The 21,287-nt window shown below is 42.0% G+C and overlaps 1 protein-coding gene and 1 pseudogene across 4 annotated transcripts in view; one reads left to right on the top strand and one right to left on the bottom strand.

Annotated features, from left to right (window-relative positions):
- Positions 1 to 21,287, bottom strand: part of OSBPL1A (oxysterol binding protein like 1A) — a 187,755-nt gene that overhangs the window by 158,525 nt on the left and 7,943 nt on the right. For 2 of the 4 annotated variants that reach the window (XM_012745965.2, XM_075993584.1), the window contains exons 2-4: positions 13,351 to 13,473; positions 5,876 to 5,961; positions 4,841 to 4,915 (exon numbers count right to left, since the gene is read on the bottom strand). In XM_012745965.2, the coding sequence (XP_012601419.1) occupies positions 4,841 to 4,915; positions 5,876 to 5,961; positions 13,351 to 13,471 (282 nt within the window). In that variant the 5' untranslated portion in view covers positions 13,472 to 13,473. Of the gene's footprint in view, positions 1 to 4,840; positions 4,916 to 5,875; positions 5,962 to 13,350; positions 13,474 to 21,287 lie in introns of those variants that run through there. The other 2 variants (XM_012745966.3, XM_075993585.1) reach the window with 2 other exon arrangements.
- LOC105860904 (fatty acid-binding protein, heart pseudogene) lies at positions 10,456 to 10,945 on the top strand (annotated as a pseudogene).

Below are 21,287 nucleotides of genomic sequence, written 5' to 3'. Positions count from 1 at the left end.
TATTGATTGTATCCCTATTTTAAACTGATTATAAAAGGCATAAAAACTTCAGAATTCTAACTGCATCTGAAAAATAAAGGAACAAATGCTAAATATGACATTTTAAAATTCTGGTATACTAATTTTTACCAAGAAACAGTAGGGGTCGCTCGTGTACCAAGAAAAGCCCAAAGGTCCTCATAAATTTTGGGAGTGAATTTAAAGTGCTTCTTAATAAACCAAATCCCTTTTCTGCTCAACATTCTATTTATTAAATCACAGAATCTCAGGATCATAAGATTTAAAATTAACTTCATGGTGAAAGATCACATCAAAACAAGATCATTTGATTCCTTTCATAAGTACAATTAGAAATGAAACTGTGCATAATTCAATCATGCTTAGATATTAAGCACATAAATTTTTTAGTGTTTCCTACGTTACATAACCATTTAGCTCCAGCTAAGTGTTATTTTCTAATGTAACAGATAAAATACAGTGAGTTCTCGGAAAACAGGGTTTCAATCAACATTTTTTTGTCATGACGCTGATCAGGGTGGAATAAATGGCTTCCTGGCCAGGGCCACTACCTGTGTGGAGTTTGTCATTCTCCCTATGTCTGCGTGGTGCTCTGGTTTCCTCCTACATCCCAAAGACGTGCATGTTAGATTTACTGACGTGTCCAAATTGTCTCCCGTTTGAGTAAGTGTGAGTGTAGGTCTGAGTGCGTCCTGCAACAGAATGGCGTCCTGTCTGGGCTGGTTCCCACCTTTTGCCCTGAGCTGCTGGGACAGGCTCCAGCCACTATTCCCTGAACTGGCATAAGGGGGTAATTATCTTGGTTTTTTTTATTAATCTTTCTTAAATGTATGTATAGTTCACATTTATTTCAATGTTTAATATTAGAAATGCTTTGCTGTATCTTTAGAAGTTTGGTGATGTTTTTTGACCAGAAATACTTCATTCTTATTTATATCAATTAGCCTATGGTAAAATTAGCTTCCTTACATGTTGTTTCACTTAAAGTCACAGTTTTCAAGAATGCCAATGACATTAAGTGAGGACATACTGTATATACACTAATATTCAAACAAAAATAAGGCTGAAATTAGCATAGTGTATTTGAAGTTCAAGAAAATAGCAGAAATGGCCAAGCATGGAAAGAGCCGAGCACAGATCAATGAACTGATTTCATCTAGGCAATTACAGAGTAGGGAAGACGTGTGTTGTGCGTGTAGAGGACACCCAAAATGAGATGAGTTTTAATTCCTTGCCAGCAAGATTAATGCAACCTAGTAAGACAAACAACAATAGTTCTAATACAAGGTAGATGATGAATGAAAGTGCTGTAACGTGCTGGGAAATCTGGAAAAAGCACAGTTTCCTTCCAGCTGCAAGACATTAGGAAAGAATTTATGGAGATTACATCTGAGTTGCACTTCAGGTAGATGTGGGCCATGTGGAGATAGATAACACTGGAACTTTCTTAGGTACATAGAAAAGAATAACAGTACAAAGCTACATAGGGAAACAGCAAGTAGTTCAGGCAGTCAGGCTGACCAAACCAGTTGCAGCTCATTTTTCAAATCCCATAAAGTAATTAACCCACTACCTTTATTGTTTACTGATTTATTTAAAAAGTTACCCCTTATTTAAAAAGTCACCTTTAGTATGACTTCATATGTGGTACACAAGTATCAACTTACGAATAAAAAGACAGGAGTGGTGTGCAATGTACTAATTCAAACATACTTAGCCCATGCTTAGAGGGTCAATTCATGACAATCAATAGTGAAATCTAGTCATTAGAATAATTGAAAACTGTGAAACAACGATTCATTCTTCTTTAACTCATGATAAATGCACATAATAAACCTTACAATTATGTGATTATAAAATAACCTTTTTATAGGGATCATGTTGGGCTCCAGTCAATAATCAGAATAAACAAGAAATACACTCTATGCCATTGTTAATTTGCCAGATCATTAAAATAATAAAAAAAAATCATACAAATGGAGTAAAGTGACTTTTGGCTATGGTTGCTTGAAGGGATCAGAGAAATGTTACCTTGAAAAATTAAGTATAAAACTGGATGAAATAGTCAAAACTAAACATATTGCATGGTAATGGATATCCACTGAAGATAAACAACAAATTGAGAGTCAGTTACTCAAGAGGAACTGCTACAACTCCAGGTAAGAAGTTCAGGAGTTCCCCTCCCCACTTCCCCAGAGAAGTCTGACCAGGACAGGAAAGCCAGCGGCCCTGCTGCCAGAGAGAACTGACTCCATCTGGAACCCCCACCCAAACAGCGCTATTAGTAAAAACACCAAATTCAGTAGAAAACAAATGGGAAAACCTATGTGTTTGCTGGCATGAGGCTGCTTTTTCCCATTTGAGTATATTAGCTTTCTATTGCTGTTGTAACAAATTATCACAAACTTGGTGGCTTAAAACAACACAAATTTGTTATCTTACCCTTCTGTATTTCAGAAGTTCCACATGGGTCGCATTGGGTAAAATCAAGGCGTTGCAGGGATGTGTTCCTACCAGACGCTCTAGGGGAGAACTCATTCCCTTGCTTTTCCAGCTTGTAGGGGCTGTCCAAATTCCGTAGCTCACAGCTCTCCTGCCTCCCTGCAGTCTCGAAGCCACAAGCACTGCATCTCTGTGACAATTCTCTCACAGGCATGTTTCCCTCTGATTCTTCAGTCTTCTCTTATACTTTTAAGAGCACTTGTGATTACATTGGGCTCACCCAGATTAATCCAAAATAATTTTATCCTAAAGGCAGCCGATTAGCAGCCTCCCTTTGATCTGCTACTTTAATTTCCCCTGACCATGTAACCTAACATAGTCACGGTTTTCAGGAATTAGAACACGAACATCTTGGGTGAGCCATCATTCTGCCTGCCACATAGGGCAAATGGCAACAGCCTGAAAATTTGACAACCCTGGAAATGAAAGACCCAGAGAAAGAGTAGATTAAGCTTCTTGGGGACGTACCACTGCCAGAAAACTCCACACTTAATGCAACAGAAAGGAGAGAAGGCCCTGCAGGAAGTCAGAGCAGAGGCACAAGTGAGAAATGCCCAAACTTTGAAAGCACTCTCCAACCAACACAGAAGTCCTGTGGGATTGAGTATTTGAGCCCATTGTTACCCAAATACTGGCTGACTGCTAAGCTATACAGATGCAGGGGTGAACCCTAAAAAACTATGCTTAAAAATTCTTTTAAAAAATTGAGCAGAGCCGGGTACCGGGTACCGTGGCTCACGCCTGTAATCCTAGCTCTCTGGGAGGCCGAGGCAGGCAGATCGTTTGAGCTCAGGAGTTCGAAACCAACCTGAGCAAGAGCGAGACCCCATCTCTACTATAAATAGAAAGAAATTAATTGGCCAACTAATATGTATAGAAAAAAATTAGCCGGGCATGGTGGTGCATGCCTGTAGTCCCAGCTACTCGGGAGGCTGAGGCAGGAGGATTGCTTGAGCCCAGGAGATTGAGGTTGCTGTGAGCTAGGGTGACGCCAAGGCACTCACTCTAGCCTGGGCAACAAAGCAAGACTCTGTCTCAAAAAAAAAAAAAAAAAACACTAAAAAATTGAGCAGAGATATCAGCTACCCAAGCTCATTCCAGATTCTACAGATTACGGTCAGGCCAGTTAATGAATTTAACAAAATAAGTACAAGATCTGTATATTGAAAACTTCCAAACATTGCTGTGAGAAAGAAAATTTAAATAAATGAAGAGGTACTTCATGCTCATGGATTAGAAGGCTCAATATTGTTAAGATGGCAGTTCTCCCAAATTGACCTAGAGATTTCAAGACAACACAATCTCTATCAAAATTCAAATAGGCATTCTTATAGAAATTGACAGAATGATCCTAAAATTTATATGGAAATCCCTAGGACTGAGAATAGGCAAAGTCAGTTTTTGGCAGGGAGGCCAGGAATGCTGTGCTGAAACAAGGTAATTTTTAAAAAGAAGACCATAGTTGCAGAACTTACACTACCCAAGATCAGAACTTAAGTTTAAAGCCACTGTAATAAATTGGTATAAGTATAGATATATAAATCAAAGGAAGAGAATATCCAGAAATAAACCCTTACCATTTATGGTCAACTGATTTTCAACAAAGGTACCAGGACAATACAATGTAGAAAGATAAACTTTTCAATAAATAGTGAATAGATAACAAAGTGTGTTATATGTCCACATAATGGAATATTATTCAGCCATAAAAAGTTTCAAACTACTGACATATACTACAACATGGATGAACTTCAACATTATGATAAAGAAGCCAGACACAAAAGTTTGTATGCTTCCATTTATAAGAAATTTCTAGGAAAGGCAAATATCTAGAGACAGAAAATGATTCAGTGGTAGCCTGGGGCTTGAAATGGGAGCAGGGAATGAATGTAAACAGGCATGACGACACTTTCTCAGGTGATAGAAATGCTCTAAAACTGGATTGTGGCAATGGCTGCACAACCAGGTTAAATGTATAAAAATCATTAAAATGCACACTTACGACGAGTGAATTTTATGCAATGCTAATTATACCTCAATAAAGCTATTTTTTTTAAAAAAGGAACAATCAGGAGTTCCCCATCGCTGGAGTACACAAGCAGAGACTGAATGACCTCCTCTCGGGAATGCTATCAAGTGGGAGTATCCATGACCCTAATATCTGACCTCACTGTCCAACTCTAAGCTCTTTTGACCCAAAGTGCTGGTGTATACGCTTTTTTGAGGCTTTCTCCAGTTGCTGATCAGAGGGTTGTAACAGAGAAAACACTGGTGAATGCTCTTCTAAATATTTCACTTGCAAACATTTAACAATTTTCACCTTTCGTCCTGTAAAGGCAGCTCGATGAAGTGGCGTGTCTCCCATGTCATTTAACACATTCACTTCTGCACCAGCCTAGTAGACATGAACACTTTAAACATCTTCCACATATTAAGAAAACATACAAAAGTGAAAATAATTCCTAAAAAATGTTAAGCATTTCAAAAATTAAGGTAATCATTAATACTATTTGGTTGTCACTACTAAAAACAAATTTAATTCAGGGTAAAAGTAAAAAGCTGGGTGTGGCGGCATGCACCTGCAGTCCCAGCTATTCAGAAGGTGGGAGGGTTGCTTGAGACCAGGAGTTAGAGGCCAGCCTGAGCAACATAGCGAGATCCTATCTCTAAAACAAACAATAAAAAAAAAAAGGTAAATAGGAGGTTTCCTGAAAGGTAAAAATCTACCTGGTAGATAGAAGAATAAAAAGTAATAAAGCACTTCTCTTTAAAAATTTATACATCTTCACTCTACTTTAGAAGCAGTAATATTTTGAAAAAGCAAAACTATCTTTGAATGAAATACCCTATTTTCCTCTACCATCAATTTAATAAGTTTTCAGGGGAAAAACAAGATGCTATCATTTAAATATATAGATGAATTGTAAGATGCAACCCAATTCCAGAAATATCACTATGTGAAAAGTTATTCATCATAGAATTGAGAAATAGGAGATCTCAATTCTCATTAAGCACAGTGCTAAGAGATTGACATTATTTCTAATTATTTAGGATATATGCTTTGGTTATTTTTTCAACTGTCACGCTCATAAAACTGAAAATAATATCTTCATTAATATGCCTACTTTTTCAATTTTAAAGGGCCAATAATGTAAAAATCTAATGACTAAAAACACAATTTTAATTAATAAGGCTAACTTAAATTATGTATTTAATAAAACAATTAAGTGTCTTTAGTGATGAGTTATTGCTTGAAATATAAGCCATTATGGCTCAGTTGGCTTCTCTAACACTTATAATTTCCATAACAACAATATTTATTATAGTCATTAAAAAAGTAAAGCCATAAATAGACCTTCAACAGATCCTGGACCACTTGTCTATGTCCAAAATAGCATGCCAGATGAAGAGGTGTCCAGCCCAAATTAGACTTACTTCTTCCTAAAAGCAGAAAAAGATAAGTTTTAGATGGTATTTAGGTAATTTTACAATAAAATTAACTTCTCCCTAACAAGCTGCTTCGACACCTTGGGCAATGGCTCTCCTTCACACTGCACTGCTGACGAGTGAGGCGGGACACTGTAAGAAGCGAAACGGGCGTGATGGACCAGAACTCACAAGATCCAAATCTGATGTCACTGTTCTGACCCAACGTCCTCATCCCTAACAGGGTGAAGGGAGACACGACGCAGATCGCACTCCAACTAGATGATTGATCTCTAGCAGCTTGTCAGCTCCAAGGCTCCAAGTCGTTAACTATCCTGCTATCAACAAGCAACGACATGGTTCCCTCGGCATAACATTCCATCTCTCGCTGAAAACCTGTGCCACGTAAGGAGCCAGTACCTTCATCAACAGACGAAGGTAGAAGAACAAAAAATTAAATGGGCCGGGCACGGTGGCTCACGCCTGTAATCCTAGCACTCTGGGAGGCCGAGGTGGGTGGACTGCTCAAGGTCAGGAGTTCAAAAACCAGCCTGAGCAAGAACGAGCCCCGTCTCTACTATAAATAGAAAGAAATTAATTGGCCAACTAATATATATATAGAAAAAATTAGCCGGGCATGGTGGTGCATGCCTGCAGTCCCAGCTACTCAGGAGGCTGAGGCAGGAAGATCGCTTGAGCCCAGGAGTTTGAGGTTGCTGTGAGCTAGGCTGACGCCACCACACTCTAGCCCAGGCAACACAGTGAGACACTTTCTCAAAAAAAAAAAAAAAAAAAAAGTTAAATGGTACTTTTCTCTAAAAGTCTATACATCTTCTCTCTACTTTAGAAGTCATCATATTTACCATCAATTTAGTAAATTTTCAGGGAAAAAAAAAGATGCCACCATTTAAATGCACAGGGGAACTGTACATTTAAGTACAGGATATTTCCTGCAGCGTTTGGAAAGCTGCTAGCTTTACAGACAGTCACTGAAAGTGGAGTCTTTGGCTTCAGATAAAATCTCAGTTAATGAAGATACTGGGTTACCAGAGTGAGAGAGAGTCCAACTGGACCAGAACCAAAGTTAAAAGTAATGAAATGTCAGATCCTCGCAGCAGAGCTGAGAAAGGTATAAAGCAATTGAGGGCTGCAGGAACTAAAACTACATAATTTAGCAAAAAAGATACAGTGCACTATTTAGAGATGAGATAGCTCCAAAAGCTAACCAACATTCCAAATCAGGCCGCAGAGAATACAGCCCTATCAAATCCCCAAAGTCCACCACCCTGAGGGTCTGTCGGTGCCCAGGAGCCTGCTGCTCCCAGGAGGGGCTGGTGCTTCAGTGGCCAATGCTGACCGCAGCGCTCACTTACAGTCTGCCCTGCCCTCGGCTCCTAGATTTCAGGTTCGGAACCCACAGAAACCTCAGCCACCAACCTCGGCGTGCCCACAACAGGCCTATAACAAGCCCCCCAGGGACAGCAGCTGCCCGCAGTGTCCCTGGGATTGCTTGCCATTAACCCAAACCCCTACATCTGCTTCCTCTCAAGTGTGTGCCCTCCGGAATCCCCAATCACACAGTCAATAAAGCCTGCTTCACCGAACATGTCTTCTGCCTTCTGTCCTTCAGTGAAACCTAGCTCTTCCGCAGGAGGAGGCCCTGTCCCCACACGCCCCTGTACCTCACAGAACGGAAGCTGTGTGAACATCCACGCCCCCTCTGCTGCCCCTGGTCAGCCCCCTCTGGGCTCTCTTCACAGCCCCGATGCCTTTGAGGCTCCCGAGGCCAAGCCACGGCTCCCTCGGAGGCCTGCTCTGCTGCCATGCGCCAGCAGCTCACCCCTCACCCCAGAACTGTGGGCAGCACAGTCTTTCCCTTCTGCAAATCCTGCCACCAGCCTGGCGGGGTCTGCCGCCTCATCAGCACCCAGGTCTCTCAGCTTCCCTCGTTCCTCACAAACAGAGCCAGAGCCAGGGCGCCACCATTGTCCATGGACTCAAGAACACAGGAAAAAAGCCACTTTGCCACATTCCCAACTTTCCAGCCTGTCCACACAGGCAGACCTCAGACCTGTTCTTCAACTTAATCAGCCCCTCAGCTCTCTAATCACTTTTCATGTATGTAAACACCCCCACCTTCGATTCCTTCAATAAATACCGTGTCTATTCCTTGATCACCCACTTCAACATGTCTTTGTCAACATCCTCAGTATCCTTATTTCACTCTCTCTGTCACAGCAGCCTAGAAATACCTCAAAGCATGATAAATACACTAGCCTGTTTTCTCTATAAGCATACTCAGGCTGCTAATCAATGGTGAAGAAAAAACAGCAAAGCCCTGTGTATGTTTGGCACCATAAAGTCCGGACCCCACACTTTAGCTAGGCAACCCTTTTATAAGGCCCTGTTCAGGGTCTGTCCTATATTCCACAACAGGTATTTCTTCTTCTTAAGACAGTGTCTCACTCTGTTGCCCAGGCTGGAGTGCAGTGGCATCATCGTAGCTCACTGCAGCCTCCAACTCCCGGGCTTAAGTCATCCTTCTACCTCAGTCCCAAGTAGCTGGGACTACAGAAACATGCCACCACACCTGGCTAATTTTTGTATTTTTTGTAGAGACAGGTTGCCACTACATTGCCTAGGCTGGTCTCAAACTCCTGGCCTCAAGCAATCCTCCTGCCTCAGCCTCCCAAAGTGCTAGGATTACAGGCATGAGCCCCCATGCCCAGCCCCAAAACAGGTATTTCAATCCTTCACTATTCCCCCTCAAGCCTTTTTCCAGACACCTCTCCTTCAGCAAAGACATACCTTGGCTTCACAGGAAAAACAGAACCTTCCACAGAATTCCCTAGGCTTCCTAGCACCAAATCTACCATCCTACCTGTACCTGCATGTGTTCTGCCCAGCCTTCACTCCCGATGTCTAAGACTAACGCTTCTTCCCAAATCCTGATCCCGTCCTTCATGCTTTTCAGGCCTCCTTTTTTTTCCAATCTTCAACTTTCCCCCTTTAGTTGCCAATGGGAAGGAGAAAGTAAACACTCTCGACTCTTTCATCTAACAAGCAAAAACAAAAGAAAGCCTCCCTGAGCTGCTCCCTCCCTACCAGTGACTGTCCTCGCTCTCCCTTCCCTCTACTCCTTCCTTCCCATCAACTGCCCACCACTGCAGACTGGGCTTACCTCCCACCATGTCAGCAATACTGCCCTCAACTCTTACCAATAAATGCTGAATGCTGTCAATGACCCCAGGGGCACCTTTCGGCTGCCACCTCACCACATCCCCGACAGCATGGCTCATTCCTCCCCGGTGGCCACAGGCCTGCACCCTACAGATCTCTCACTTCTCTGGCGCTACTTCTCTGTATCCTTTGGAAGCTCTATTTTCTCTGACTAGTCCATTGTTGGTAACTTCAGAAATGGTATTTCCTACCCCTCTCCCACTGCTTTAATTATTTCTATGCTGCTGATTTCAAAATCCATATTTCCATTTCCAACTCTCCACTAGACACTTCCATTGGGACAGTGGTCAGAAAGCACAAAGCTTATCTCATCTTTCAACCCCCACACACAAGAACCTCCCATCCCCCTCCCACATTTTCCTTCAAAATCAGCTGCCCCATTCTTCACCTCGTTTCTCATGCCAGACATCAGCAGCACCCTTCCTACTGTCTTCCTTTCACCTCCACACTCCATTGACTCTACCTTCTAAATGTTAATTACATCTCCCTTCTCCATTCCCACTGCTTCTGCCCCATTCCAACCTACAGAGACTCCTCTAACTTCTAAGGACAGCTTCTAAACTGGTCCTCACAGCTAGTGTTTCCAAATGGGATTCTGGAGCAAGAAGTCAAAATTTCCAAGATCCTAAATTATTCTTAAAATACTTCAACCATTCTTTACTACTTATGGATAGCTAAAAAAAACCGTGTTCAGTGAATAAGAAATACCAAGTTTTGAAGTATTTACAAGAACTGTATCCTATACAGATATTACAACACTAGAAAACACCGGCAGGTGTTACTGAGGAATATTTGAGTAATTTCACATTTGGACTCCTAGCAAAGCAACAGCACTACACAGAATTATGTGTTGAGACTAAAAATGTAAGTATTTTGCTTCCAAAACTATTTCTTGGAATATCACTCACACAACTTATATATACTAGGAACATAAATATTTATTTTATTTACAAGAATGACTTGCACTAGCAAGAGACAGGACCACGAGCTCACACTTATCACATGGCAACGCTAGCAGCAACACTAATTAGATCCTCCTTTCCTGCAGGCTACAAATGCTGACCTGCACTTTCCGCTCTGCATGTCAGTGCTGCTTTCACTTTTGAATCACTGGATCCCTTCCAGCCAGTAACAGCTCTATGTTGATTGTTAAGCTTTACTTTGTACCATTTCCCCCCATTTCTTGAGATCTGGAAAAACAAATAAGAAAGAAAAGGAAGAGGGTCCAGAGTCCTTGCATGCCTGCTCTCAGCCTAGCCCAGCACCGCCATGGTGGACGCCCTCCTGAGCGCTGGAGACCGGTGGACAGCAAGAATTTCAGTGATCACATGAAGTCAATCGGTGTGGGTTTTGCTATCAGGCAGGTGGCCGGCATGACCAAGCTTGCCACAATCATTGAAAAGAGCAGAGACGCTAAAAACACAGAGCACCTTCAAGAACACGGAGATCAGCTTAAAGCTGGGGGTGGAGTTCGATGAGACAAGAGCAGATGACAGGAAGGTCAGGCCCACTGTGACACTGGGCAGAGGCAAACTCGTCCACCTGCAGAAATGGGACAGGCAAGAGACAACACTTGTGCTGGACCTAAGTGATGCTGGACCTAAGTGAACTCACCATGACACTCACCACGGGCAGTGTGGTGAGCGCTGGCACTTAGGAGAAAGAGATGGGACCTGCCCACACCACCTCTGCTCTCTGCCAATCAGCTAACTGTCACCTCAGCACCACTGTCTCATTTTTTGCTCCGTATTTTGTGTAAATTCACCTTAGTTGGGGGATTCTTCTGGGATATGGTGCCATGGGGGGCCTAGATCCAGTTTTCCAGTTCTCATTGTGTTGGTGGTTTGTTTTTGGTTGTTTTTTTATTGTTTTTTTTTTTTTTTTTGAGACAGTGTTGCTCTGTCACCCCAGGTAGAAGGCAGTGGAGTCATCATAGCTCACTGTAACCTCAAACTCCTGGGCTCAAGAGATCCTCCGGTCTCAGCCTCCCAAGTAGCTGGGACTACAGGCACGCACCACCACTCCTGGTTAATTTTTCTATTTTTTGTAGAGATAGGGTCTCACTCTTGCTCAGGCTAGCCTGTAACTCCTGGCCTCAAAGAGACCCACCACCCCCACCACTCTCACCCTGCCTCCCCCATGGCCAAGTTGTTTTTTATAACTGCATTCAAAGGGCACTCTCAGGTCAATAAGCAAAGTCAAAGAAAAGAGGAGAGGGAAAGGAAAGGAATTCCCACAGGGAGCATGGAAATGCTACTCACACCCAGTCCCGCCCTCCCCTCCACACTCCCCAAGGCGGACAACTACACTTCATCTGAGTACGTCATTCTCTACACAAACCCTTCCAACTGCCCTTAAAACAAAGCTGACTGACAGGTACAATGAGGTGAAACTTTGAAAAACTATTAACATATGTCTTAGTTTCACATTTCTAAGTAGATAACTTTCTGCTAATTAGTCTCAGACAACCATGGGTGGGAATTATCAAATGTTTCTAGAATTCAAAACATAACCCTGAGGATGGGGAGAAATTTTTAAAGTTCTTTAACTCAGACAATAGCTTCTAGACAACTCAGATCATAGTTCCTACAAAGATAATACTCCTTTGACACTGAGGGTGAAGTCATGAGGTTTGCTGCTCTTGGGCAGGAGGAGAAAGTGACAAAAGGGATAACATATGCACCTGAAGCCTGTCCTTTCCGGGACAGAAAAAGTCAGAGATGAGACATGTGGCTCTTGATCTTAAGCCTGGAAGTGAGGTGAACTGAGGGGACACCAAGAACAGGCAGGCTGCTTCTGGGTGCTAGGAAAAGATCCCTAAGAGGCCACCTACCTGAGCACCCAACTGGCCAGGTGCCACAGCAAAGCAAACTCCAGTGCAGCCTGTGGGAAGCGTGAATTGTGACTAACCAGAGCTGCTCTAGGTTCCCAGGTGTCATTAAGTCCCTACATGCCACCCTCCAAAGAGGGGTTAGGGGTGTGGCCGAGCTGACCAGCAAGCCTAGGCCAGGTACCTGATGAAGACGTGAGAGGGGCTCAGGCTAACGCGACACAAGAGTGCGGTGAGACAGCCCAAGAGCACCACCTGGGCTATACGACAGACTGAGAGACCCGAATTTGACTCTGAGACCCGAGTTTCACTTCAGCCACAAATGTTTGAGTAGCATCAGAAAGATAAGGGTCACCAAGGAACCAGAGGCTGCCTCCCCGATTTGAGGACATCTCACCTCCACGCCACACACAGCAAGACTCACTTTTGCACTTAGTGCCAATTTAGAAGAAATATGGGGCAGGGAGACCAAGCACATATCAAAAGAGCTACCAAGACTGAGGTACCCAAAGTCTAAGGTTTAGTCCTCCCTGCCACCTTCCAGAACATGCCAGAGCCATTTTAGAGAATATATTTTATTTCTCTGCACACCTGAGTGCAAGGCTGTGATATATCTGCAGCCTTGCTACACAAGGCACGTGATGATCTGGCTGCTATGTCCACCTGGCCCTGGCCCTCACACCTCCCCCAGTCTTCTCCAACCCCTCCAGCCATCTCTGTTGCTCTCACCTCAGGCCTCAGCACATTGTTGCTTCTGCCTCAAGCCCTTTTCTTCTCTGTGTTCAACTGGTTAACTCCTAATACCCTCTCACATTTCACCTTAGAATCATTTCCTCCAAGAAGCTAATCCTTCAAGTGCCAGTGACATTCCTCTCCCATGTGGTCCCATGGCACCCACCCTTCCATGCCCTCATGCGTATTTTGTAATGTGGACTAGCCTCGTCCATTAAATCTAGTAGACCAATCTCCATGAAGGCAGGGGCCTTGTCTGTCTCTTCACCATTATCTCCAAGGTTCCTTACATGCTGGGCATACAGTAAACACGCAAACCTGCTGGGACAACTGCAATGACTTTGAGAAGAAAAAACATCCTAGAAGGCATCCTGTGGGCTAGGATCACTCTTGTAGCTTGTAAGGTTTAGGATCCATGACAATTTTAAGAACGGATCTCAGAGCAGAGGGGACTAGGACGGACATTTCACCCATCTTATAGAGGTTCTTCCTAGGATAACAGACAGATGTATTATATGCCAGATCAGAAAGGTCAGTGTTAAATAAATGATAGTGAGGTGCTTACTCATACGAGAAAGCTAAAAAATCCATCCAAAGCTTACCTTTGCAATTAATGTCAGCAATCCCTTCGTTCCTCTCCATACTTTCTAACAGTTGTCTCACTTCTTCAGCGTTGCCATTTCTGGCATGATGGAGAAGCTGTTGTTCTGCTTCTGTGTTCATTTCTAGATTACAAAAATAACAACATGGCTGTTATCTAAGAACATAATTAGCTTTTAGATGCTACCTTCTAATACAGAAAGGGGAAAGAATCATCTTCATTTTGCAGCTAATAAGATAGACACCAGACACAAGAATCAGCGGCAAGGCCAGAACTCAACCCCAAGACCCCTTGCCCCAGGTATTACTACCAAAGGGAGGTGGCTAGACACTGGGCAAGTTTCTTAACGTCTCAATGCCTTAGTTTCCTTATCTACAGAATACAACCAACCTCATGAGCTGTTGTAAGATTATGTATATGAAATCATTCTATCAACCACATAGTATGTAAAAAATAATTACAACATTAAAAACTAGACATAAAGTTAAAACATGGCTGTTCATACAGAAATATTATAAGACTGAAATGTAAATTAACTCATTCAAAAACTATGCAACATGGCCGGGCGCGGTGGCTCACGCCTGACCTAGCTGTCTGGGAGGCCGAGGCGGGCGGATTGCTCGAGGTCAGGAGTTCGAAACCAGACTGAGCAAGAGCGAGACCCCGTCTCTACTATAAATAGAAAGAAATTAATTGGCCACTAATATATATATACAAAAAATTAGCTGGGCATGGTGGCGAATGCCTGTAGTCCCAGCTACTTGGGAGGCTGAGGCAGGAGGATTGCTTGAGCCAGGAGTTTGAGGTTGCTGTGAGCTAGACTGACGCCACGGCACTCACTCTAGCCTGGGCAATAAAGCGAGACTCTGTCTCAAAAAAAAAAAAAAAAAAAAAAACTATGCAACAAACTATTCTAAATAGAGAAAAAATAAGTTATAGATAAAGACCCTGGAGTGACTATACTTAAATTTTTTTTCTCTCATAATTTTCTTACCAAGCCCCAAACTAAATTTTTTTTGGATTATAACCAAATTATAAGCATTTATGTCAAAATGGGAAAATGTTATGAATAGCAATTCCCAAGAGAAATATAACTTTCATTCTTACTGATAATCAAATCAAACACAAATGATTTTTTTCCCCACTAGATTACCAAAACATGAAAAGATTAGGTATACCCAATGCTGGCATGGACAGGAAATGTGTACTCCTATAAACTGCTATCATGAATATAAACAAATACAATCTTTCATATGTTGCAGAGGCAGAGGCAACAATTTGGCAATATCAAATAAACTGCAAAATACAAGCACACCATTTACTTTGCCCTGGAAACTATTTCTAGGAATTGACCCTGCAGAAACATTTAAGTAAGATTATTTTATAAGCAGATTCATAAGAGTTGCATTATTGGCAATAGTGGAAAAGTTAGAAATAACTCCACGTCCTCAACAGGGGACTGGTTAAATATACCTTCTAGAGAGGCTGAAAGGGATGCAGGCTGGCAGATGGAGGACAGAGCTAAAGGAAACAGTTTCCAAAAAGAGCAGCCTATGCAGAGTAAACAACAGGACCATCAGCCCTCTTCCCTAATCAGCATTCCTAATGCTGGCAAGCCTTCAGCCTCCAGGAAGAGACTTAGCTAGAGTTAGCTAAAGCAGAATATGTTCTAAGAAGAGAGACACCAGGAGCTCACAGCAGGCAGCTGAACTTTATAGTGAAGTTAATAGTCAACAGGGCCCTCCCACTCTGTCAGTTTTCAATCAGCTTTCTAGTTCCCCACTCTTAAACATGAAAGACAGAGACCAAAACCAAATAAGGAAGAAAAGCAACCTGAAGGAAACAAAGTATTCAAAGAAGGCCACGCGCAGTGGCTCACACCTGTAACTAGCACTTTGGGAGGCTGAGGTAGGAGGATCACTTGAGGCAAGGAGTTCAAGACCACCCTGGGCAACATAGCAAGACCCCTGTCTCTACCAAAAAAAAAAAAAAAAACCCAAAACCACACACACACACACACACAGAGAGTATTCAAAGAAAAGGTTAAAAAAAAATAAAATCTAATATCCTTAGTGAATAAAAGACATTCTACCCTGTAACAAGAATAAGATGCAATTCTAAAAAATAAAATTGCAAAAAAAAAAAAAAAACTTTGGAAATTAAAAATGAGGCTAGATGCAGTGGCTCATGCCAGTAATGTAGCTCACTTTGGGAGGCCGAGGTGGGAGGATCACTTGAGCCTAGGAGTTCGAGGCTACAGTGAGCTACAACCATGCCACTGCACTCCAGACTGGCTGGCAGAGTATGACTCCATCTCTAAAAAAATAAATAAAACAATGTTTAAAAATGATAGCAAATATTAAAACTTCAAGAGAAGAGTTGGAAAATAAAGTTGAAAATATCTCCTAGAAAATGAAACTGTTAAGAAAAAAAAGAAAAAATGTGAGTTTTGAGAGGATTGGTCCAAGAGGTCAAACGTCCAAACAACATAAGTCCTAGAAAAGGTAAACAGAGAGGGAGGAAATAAATAATTCAAGAAAACTGTCCAGAATTAAAAGGGCCAATGACAGCCCAACAATTCTGGAAAATGTCTGGCCCACTTACAAAAGAGAACCCACAAAAACACATTATTATGAAATTTTAGAACTTAGGAGACAAAGAAGATTCTATAAGCTTCCAGGGAAGAAAGTATCAGGTAATAAACAACAAAACGGCAGGAATCAGAGTGATTTTGATTTCTCAACTATAGCATAAACAGCTAAAAGATTATAATGTAATACCCAAAAGTTCTGGAGGAAAATTATTCCCAACCCCAAATTCTGTAACCAGACAATCAAAAGTAGGGGTAGAATAAAGACATTTTTAGACATATAAGGACACGCAAACTTACTTCCCCACACATCACTTCTCAGGAAACTTCTGGAGAATGTAGTTTCATAATACATAAACCAAGAAAGACGACATGGGAAACAGGAAATTAGCACAGAGAATCCCCAGAGTGAAGAGAAATCTCTGAAATTTAGCTGTGTGCCTGGCCCAGCTTTTATCCATACTTGGTTTATCTGGCCTGTGCACCAGGCATGTTCATGCCCTCCATGTTCTGCTGCCTGGTCAGCTGAGGGCCTTAAATCCACCCCTCAGAAATGTTCTGCTTCCACCATACCTAAGAACTAGAGCTGGGCCTCTGCAAGCCCAGAAGCAGAAAATGAAGAGCAGCTGACTCCCCCAACAAGTTCCTGCCACCCAGAAGCCCAGACCTGGCCCCTATTACAGCCCTACCAAACAGCCAAACTGGGTAAGGCAGGCCTGCTCCCAGTGCTTACCCCAAGGCCTTGCTCACTGACTTCGCTTTGAAGGAGCTCTTATAAACCGAGGGAAGCTAAACCCAGACTCTGACCATTAAAGAAAAAATTATTCAATGATACTCATTAAAGCACGGTGAGGATGATTTATTCAGGACCACTGTGATAGCTGCAGAGACCACTACCATGGGGTCTTGCAGTGGGGAAGAGAGATGGGCTCAACTCCAAATACAGCGTGGCAAGTGGGGACTTACAGCCAAGGAGCAGGGTGGGGGGTAGCAGGTGGGTAGAATATTACTAAGAGGAAATGTCAAGGGTAGGGGGGATTCTGGTTAAACCAACCTAACAGAATTCTTGTTGAAGGCAGGCCAGGGTGACCAGACATCACCTGGGGAGAGGGTGGAGCATGAGGAACCTGGGCAGGTGTAGAGGGTGATCAGATATTGAGAATGCCAGGTACTTGCTAAAGCTGGATTTTACGAGGAAGTGCACAGATGGGCCTAGCAAAAGATAAAGACGTCCGGCTAACGTTTCACAAGCCAGAGATTGTTAGAGTCAATTTTTCCGAGAGATTTCATCTAACAATGATCATAATGCCCTTTTCTCAGATAGCTTGCTAACCAGCTTTTATATTAGTCACTTCTGCATTCATTCGCATGTACATACCTAATAAAACATTTCACTAATGATTTTTTAAATTTTAAAACTTATATTCAAAGCCGGGTGCGGTGGCTCACGCCTGTAATCCTAGCACTCTGGGAGGCCGAGGCCGGTGGATTGCTCAAGGTCAGGAATTCGAGACCAGCCTGAGCAAGAGTGAGACCCCCGTCTCTACTATAAATAGAAAGAAATTAATTGGCTAACTAAATATATATATATACATACATATAAAAAAAATTAGCCGGGCATGGTGGCACATGCCTATAGTCCCAACTCGGGAGGCTGAGGCAGGAGGATCGCTTGAACCCAGGAGTTTGAAGTTGCTGTGAGCTAAGCTGACGCCACAGCACTTTAGCCCAGGAAACAGAAGTGAGACTCTGTCTCAAAAAAAAAAAAAAAAAAAAAAAATTATATTCACTGTGGTGTTATTTATAGAGAAAAAAATCAAAGGCTTATCAATAAAGGCTTGGTCACATAATTGAATACCATGAAACCATTAAAAATGTTATGGAAGAAGTTTCATAGTTTCTAAAACTATGAAATTGCAATACATTGTTAGGTCAGATTATTCCCATATAGCATAATCTCTATATATGTTCTATATATTCACAGAGTGGAAAAAGACATCAGGATGTTAACAGTGGTTATTCCTTGTGGCGAAATGAAAAATGGTTTTAAATGTCTTCTGATAGTTGTAGTTTCTAAATTTCTGACATATGAAGGCATTTCTTTATAATGGGAAAATGTTAAGTTATTAAAGATAAAACAAAAGAGTCTTCATGTCTAATAGGCATTTTATAATAGGTGATTTTATATACATTTTTTGTCAGTTGAGTACATTAAATAAGTAACAGTCTCGACTTGCTGGCAGATCACACAAAAAGATTTCATTTAATATTCTTTCCATGCTTTTAAAGAATGAACAAAGAATATTTGAAGTATCTTCAAAATATACTAGAAGTTTTCTTTAACATTTTCCTTGGGTTCTTACCAACCACACTGGGCTTCCAGGGAGAAGAAAATATTTTTTAAAAATGTAATTTCTGTACAATTAATATGAAAAGGATAAAAATAAAACTACTTAAACAGTGCACTGTAATACATTAACCATGACAGTTGCTCATAAATGCTGGGATTCAGATTAAAGTAGATTCAACAAGTGTTTCTTGAGTTCCTACTAATGACAGGGCTAGCTACAGGTGCTGGAGGTACAATGACGGGTCATCCAGTCCCTGCCTTGATTCAACAAGTGTTTCTTGAGTTCCTACTAATGACAGGGCCAGCTACAGGCGCTGGAGGTACAATGACGGGTCATACAGTCCCTGCTTGCCAGAAACAGGGCAAACGTGCCAACAAGAATCACAACACGGGTCCAGTGTGGCAACACACAGGGGATGCTCTTTGCCTGCATTAGTTACAGAAGGAATTACAGAGAAGGTGAAATATAAACTAATATTTGAAGAATAAGAAGTTCATTAAGATCACAACTGAATAAGTTTTCTAGCCTGGACAAGCAGATAGATAATATCCCACGATACGGGATAGAAAAGAAATAATTTGGGGTGAAGATGTGATTTTATTTTGGTTGTGGCAAGTCCGAGATTCCTGTGGAAATGGAGATGCAGACGTCTAGTAAGAAATTAGTTCATAAGAGCTAGAGCCCAAGAGGGCAGGGGTTGTAGGTTAAAATTTAAATAGTGGGGATCATCAGCATATAAATGGTTATTAAAATTACTAGGGTAAATGAGACCCCTTGCTGGGAGAAGACCCAACATTTAAGAAGAAGGCCAGAGAATAAGAGCTGGCCAAAAAAAAATGACTGAGGCTAGAGAGCAGGTGACAGAGGAGGAATGTTGTTCAGGGGATCAGATGAGTATAAAATGCCAAAGAAAGGGCAAGAAGAAAAAGCCTGAAAACGCTGACTAGTTTGGCAAAGAGAAAGCCACTGATGAACTGAGCCAGAGTACCTCTGGTGGAAACCACAGCGGCAAAAAAATAGGTTTTGGTAAATTGAAGAAGAGTGAGTGGGGGATAAGAATGAGAGTGTACCAGACTCTTTTAAAACAACTCTGTTCCAAAAAGAAGGTGATAGCTTCACTTGTAGGATATCAGACACCCAGGCAGATTCACAGGCTGTAAGGCAAGAGCCAGGAGAGGCCCAAACCCTGGCATCCAGGGAGGAGGAGGGATGAGGGATGGAACAAGATCCTAGAGGAGCCTGAGTAGAGGGGATGAAAAGCCCAAGGGAAGGACAGCCCTAAAGAGGAGGAGACAAGCACAATGAGGACGACAGTTAAGGGGCTGGTGTGGGAGGACTGGGTAGCCAGGGACGAGCTCCTGTATGATGGCTGCCAATCCCCAGAATAAGAAAAGGGACAGATTTGGAGGTACCTTAACAGAGAGGACTCTCTTCCTATAAGACAGGGTGGTAGGTAGGTGAGGAAGAAATGGGTCACAGGAGTCAATAAAATAATCCAATTTGTTTTATTATAAAATTAAGAAGGGAACAAGCCAGATGAATTTCACCAAGACAAAAAAAAAAACAAAAAACAAAACCAACTAGTTGCCCTATCCCTAAATCCTGTATCAGTTTTAAGACAGATACCTGTCTGAATAAAAAACATTATTAAAGCAATTTGGACATTTTTTCATGATCAAAGCAACTTTGATGCCAGATGCACCAAAACTAGTTAGACTATTGTCAGGCCAAGCACACTCTAAAGGTTTTCTGACTGTGAAACTGGCTTATCAAATAAGGAATACCTAAGTTACAAAATGCAAACAGGCATTTTTAGCTATTTTTTCCCTTATAAACTTCTATAACTTTAAAAAGGAAGCCGGGCGCGGTGGCTCACGCCTGTAATCCTAGCACTCTGGGAGGCTGAGGCGGGCGATTGCTCGAGGTCAGGAGTTCAAAACCAGCCTGAGCAAGAGCGAGACCCCGTCTCTACTATAAATAGAAAGAAATTAATTGGCCAACTAATATATCTAAAATTAGCCGGGCGTGGTGGCACATGCCTGTAGTCCCAGCTACTCGGGAGGCTGAGGCAGGAGGATTGCTTGAGCCCAGGAGTCTGAGGTTGCTGTGTGCTAGGCTGACACCACGGCATTCACTAAGCCTGGGCAACAAATGAGACTCTGTCTCAAAAAAAAAAAAAAAAGGAGTGGCAGTGGTTGTGGTTGGGAGGGGACACCTGGTACCTTCTCTCATCTCCTCTTGGAAATGGGTTAATAAAAATCAAGTATATATTTAACATAAACAAATAAAAAAACAAATAATTTTCTAGGTGTTAAGAGCAGAAAAAAGGAAAAATATTTTTATAGCAAAATAATTTCCCAGGCAAAGTAGCACAACTGGAAAAAATAACTACAATTCAAAAACTGAGTAAACTCCCTAAAATGATAGCAGTACTAATTAGATCAGTATAATATTTAGTAAAACGATCTTTACGTTCCTTTTGGCTACACTACAAAGAAAGAAACTAAGAAAATGTTCCAAACCAAGGCATAAAACCATTCATCACAATTTCTTTGCTCATCCAAGAACCATCCACTAAAAGTAGACTAAAAGTCCATTGCTGTCTACACAGACCTGAATGTGTAGAAAACCCGAGTATCTGAAACATATTCCTTAGGTCTGACGGGTGCCCAAGTGACATCCACAAGAAGCTGCAGTTTCCCTATCACCACCAAGCCAGCACTGCCTTCCCTATCTCTAATAGCACACAAGGACATGAATCAATAAACACTTAACTATAGGCCTACCAAATTCTAGGAATTGTTCTAAACTTTGATGACACACTAATGAATAAAACCGGGCCTTATACTAGGAGAACTTGTAAATGCATGGAGAACGCAAGTGTGCAAATGAACTACTATCCACATGTCTAGAGAGAGATCCGACTTGCCTTCTCCATCTCCAAGATCAACTAGATCCCCTTGATGAGTACTCATGGTGTCTAACACTAGCCACAAT

This window comes from Microcebus murinus, chromosome 17, assembly GCF_040939455.1.
Source record: "Microcebus murinus isolate Inina chromosome 17, M.murinus_Inina_mat1.0, whole genome shotgun sequence".
In the NCBI taxonomy this organism is placed as follows: Eukaryota; Metazoa; Chordata; class Mammalia; order Primates; family Cheirogaleidae; genus Microcebus; species Microcebus murinus.
The sequence above is the reverse complement of the archived record's forward strand: the minus strand, read 5'-3'. Positions and strand labels throughout refer to the sequence as shown.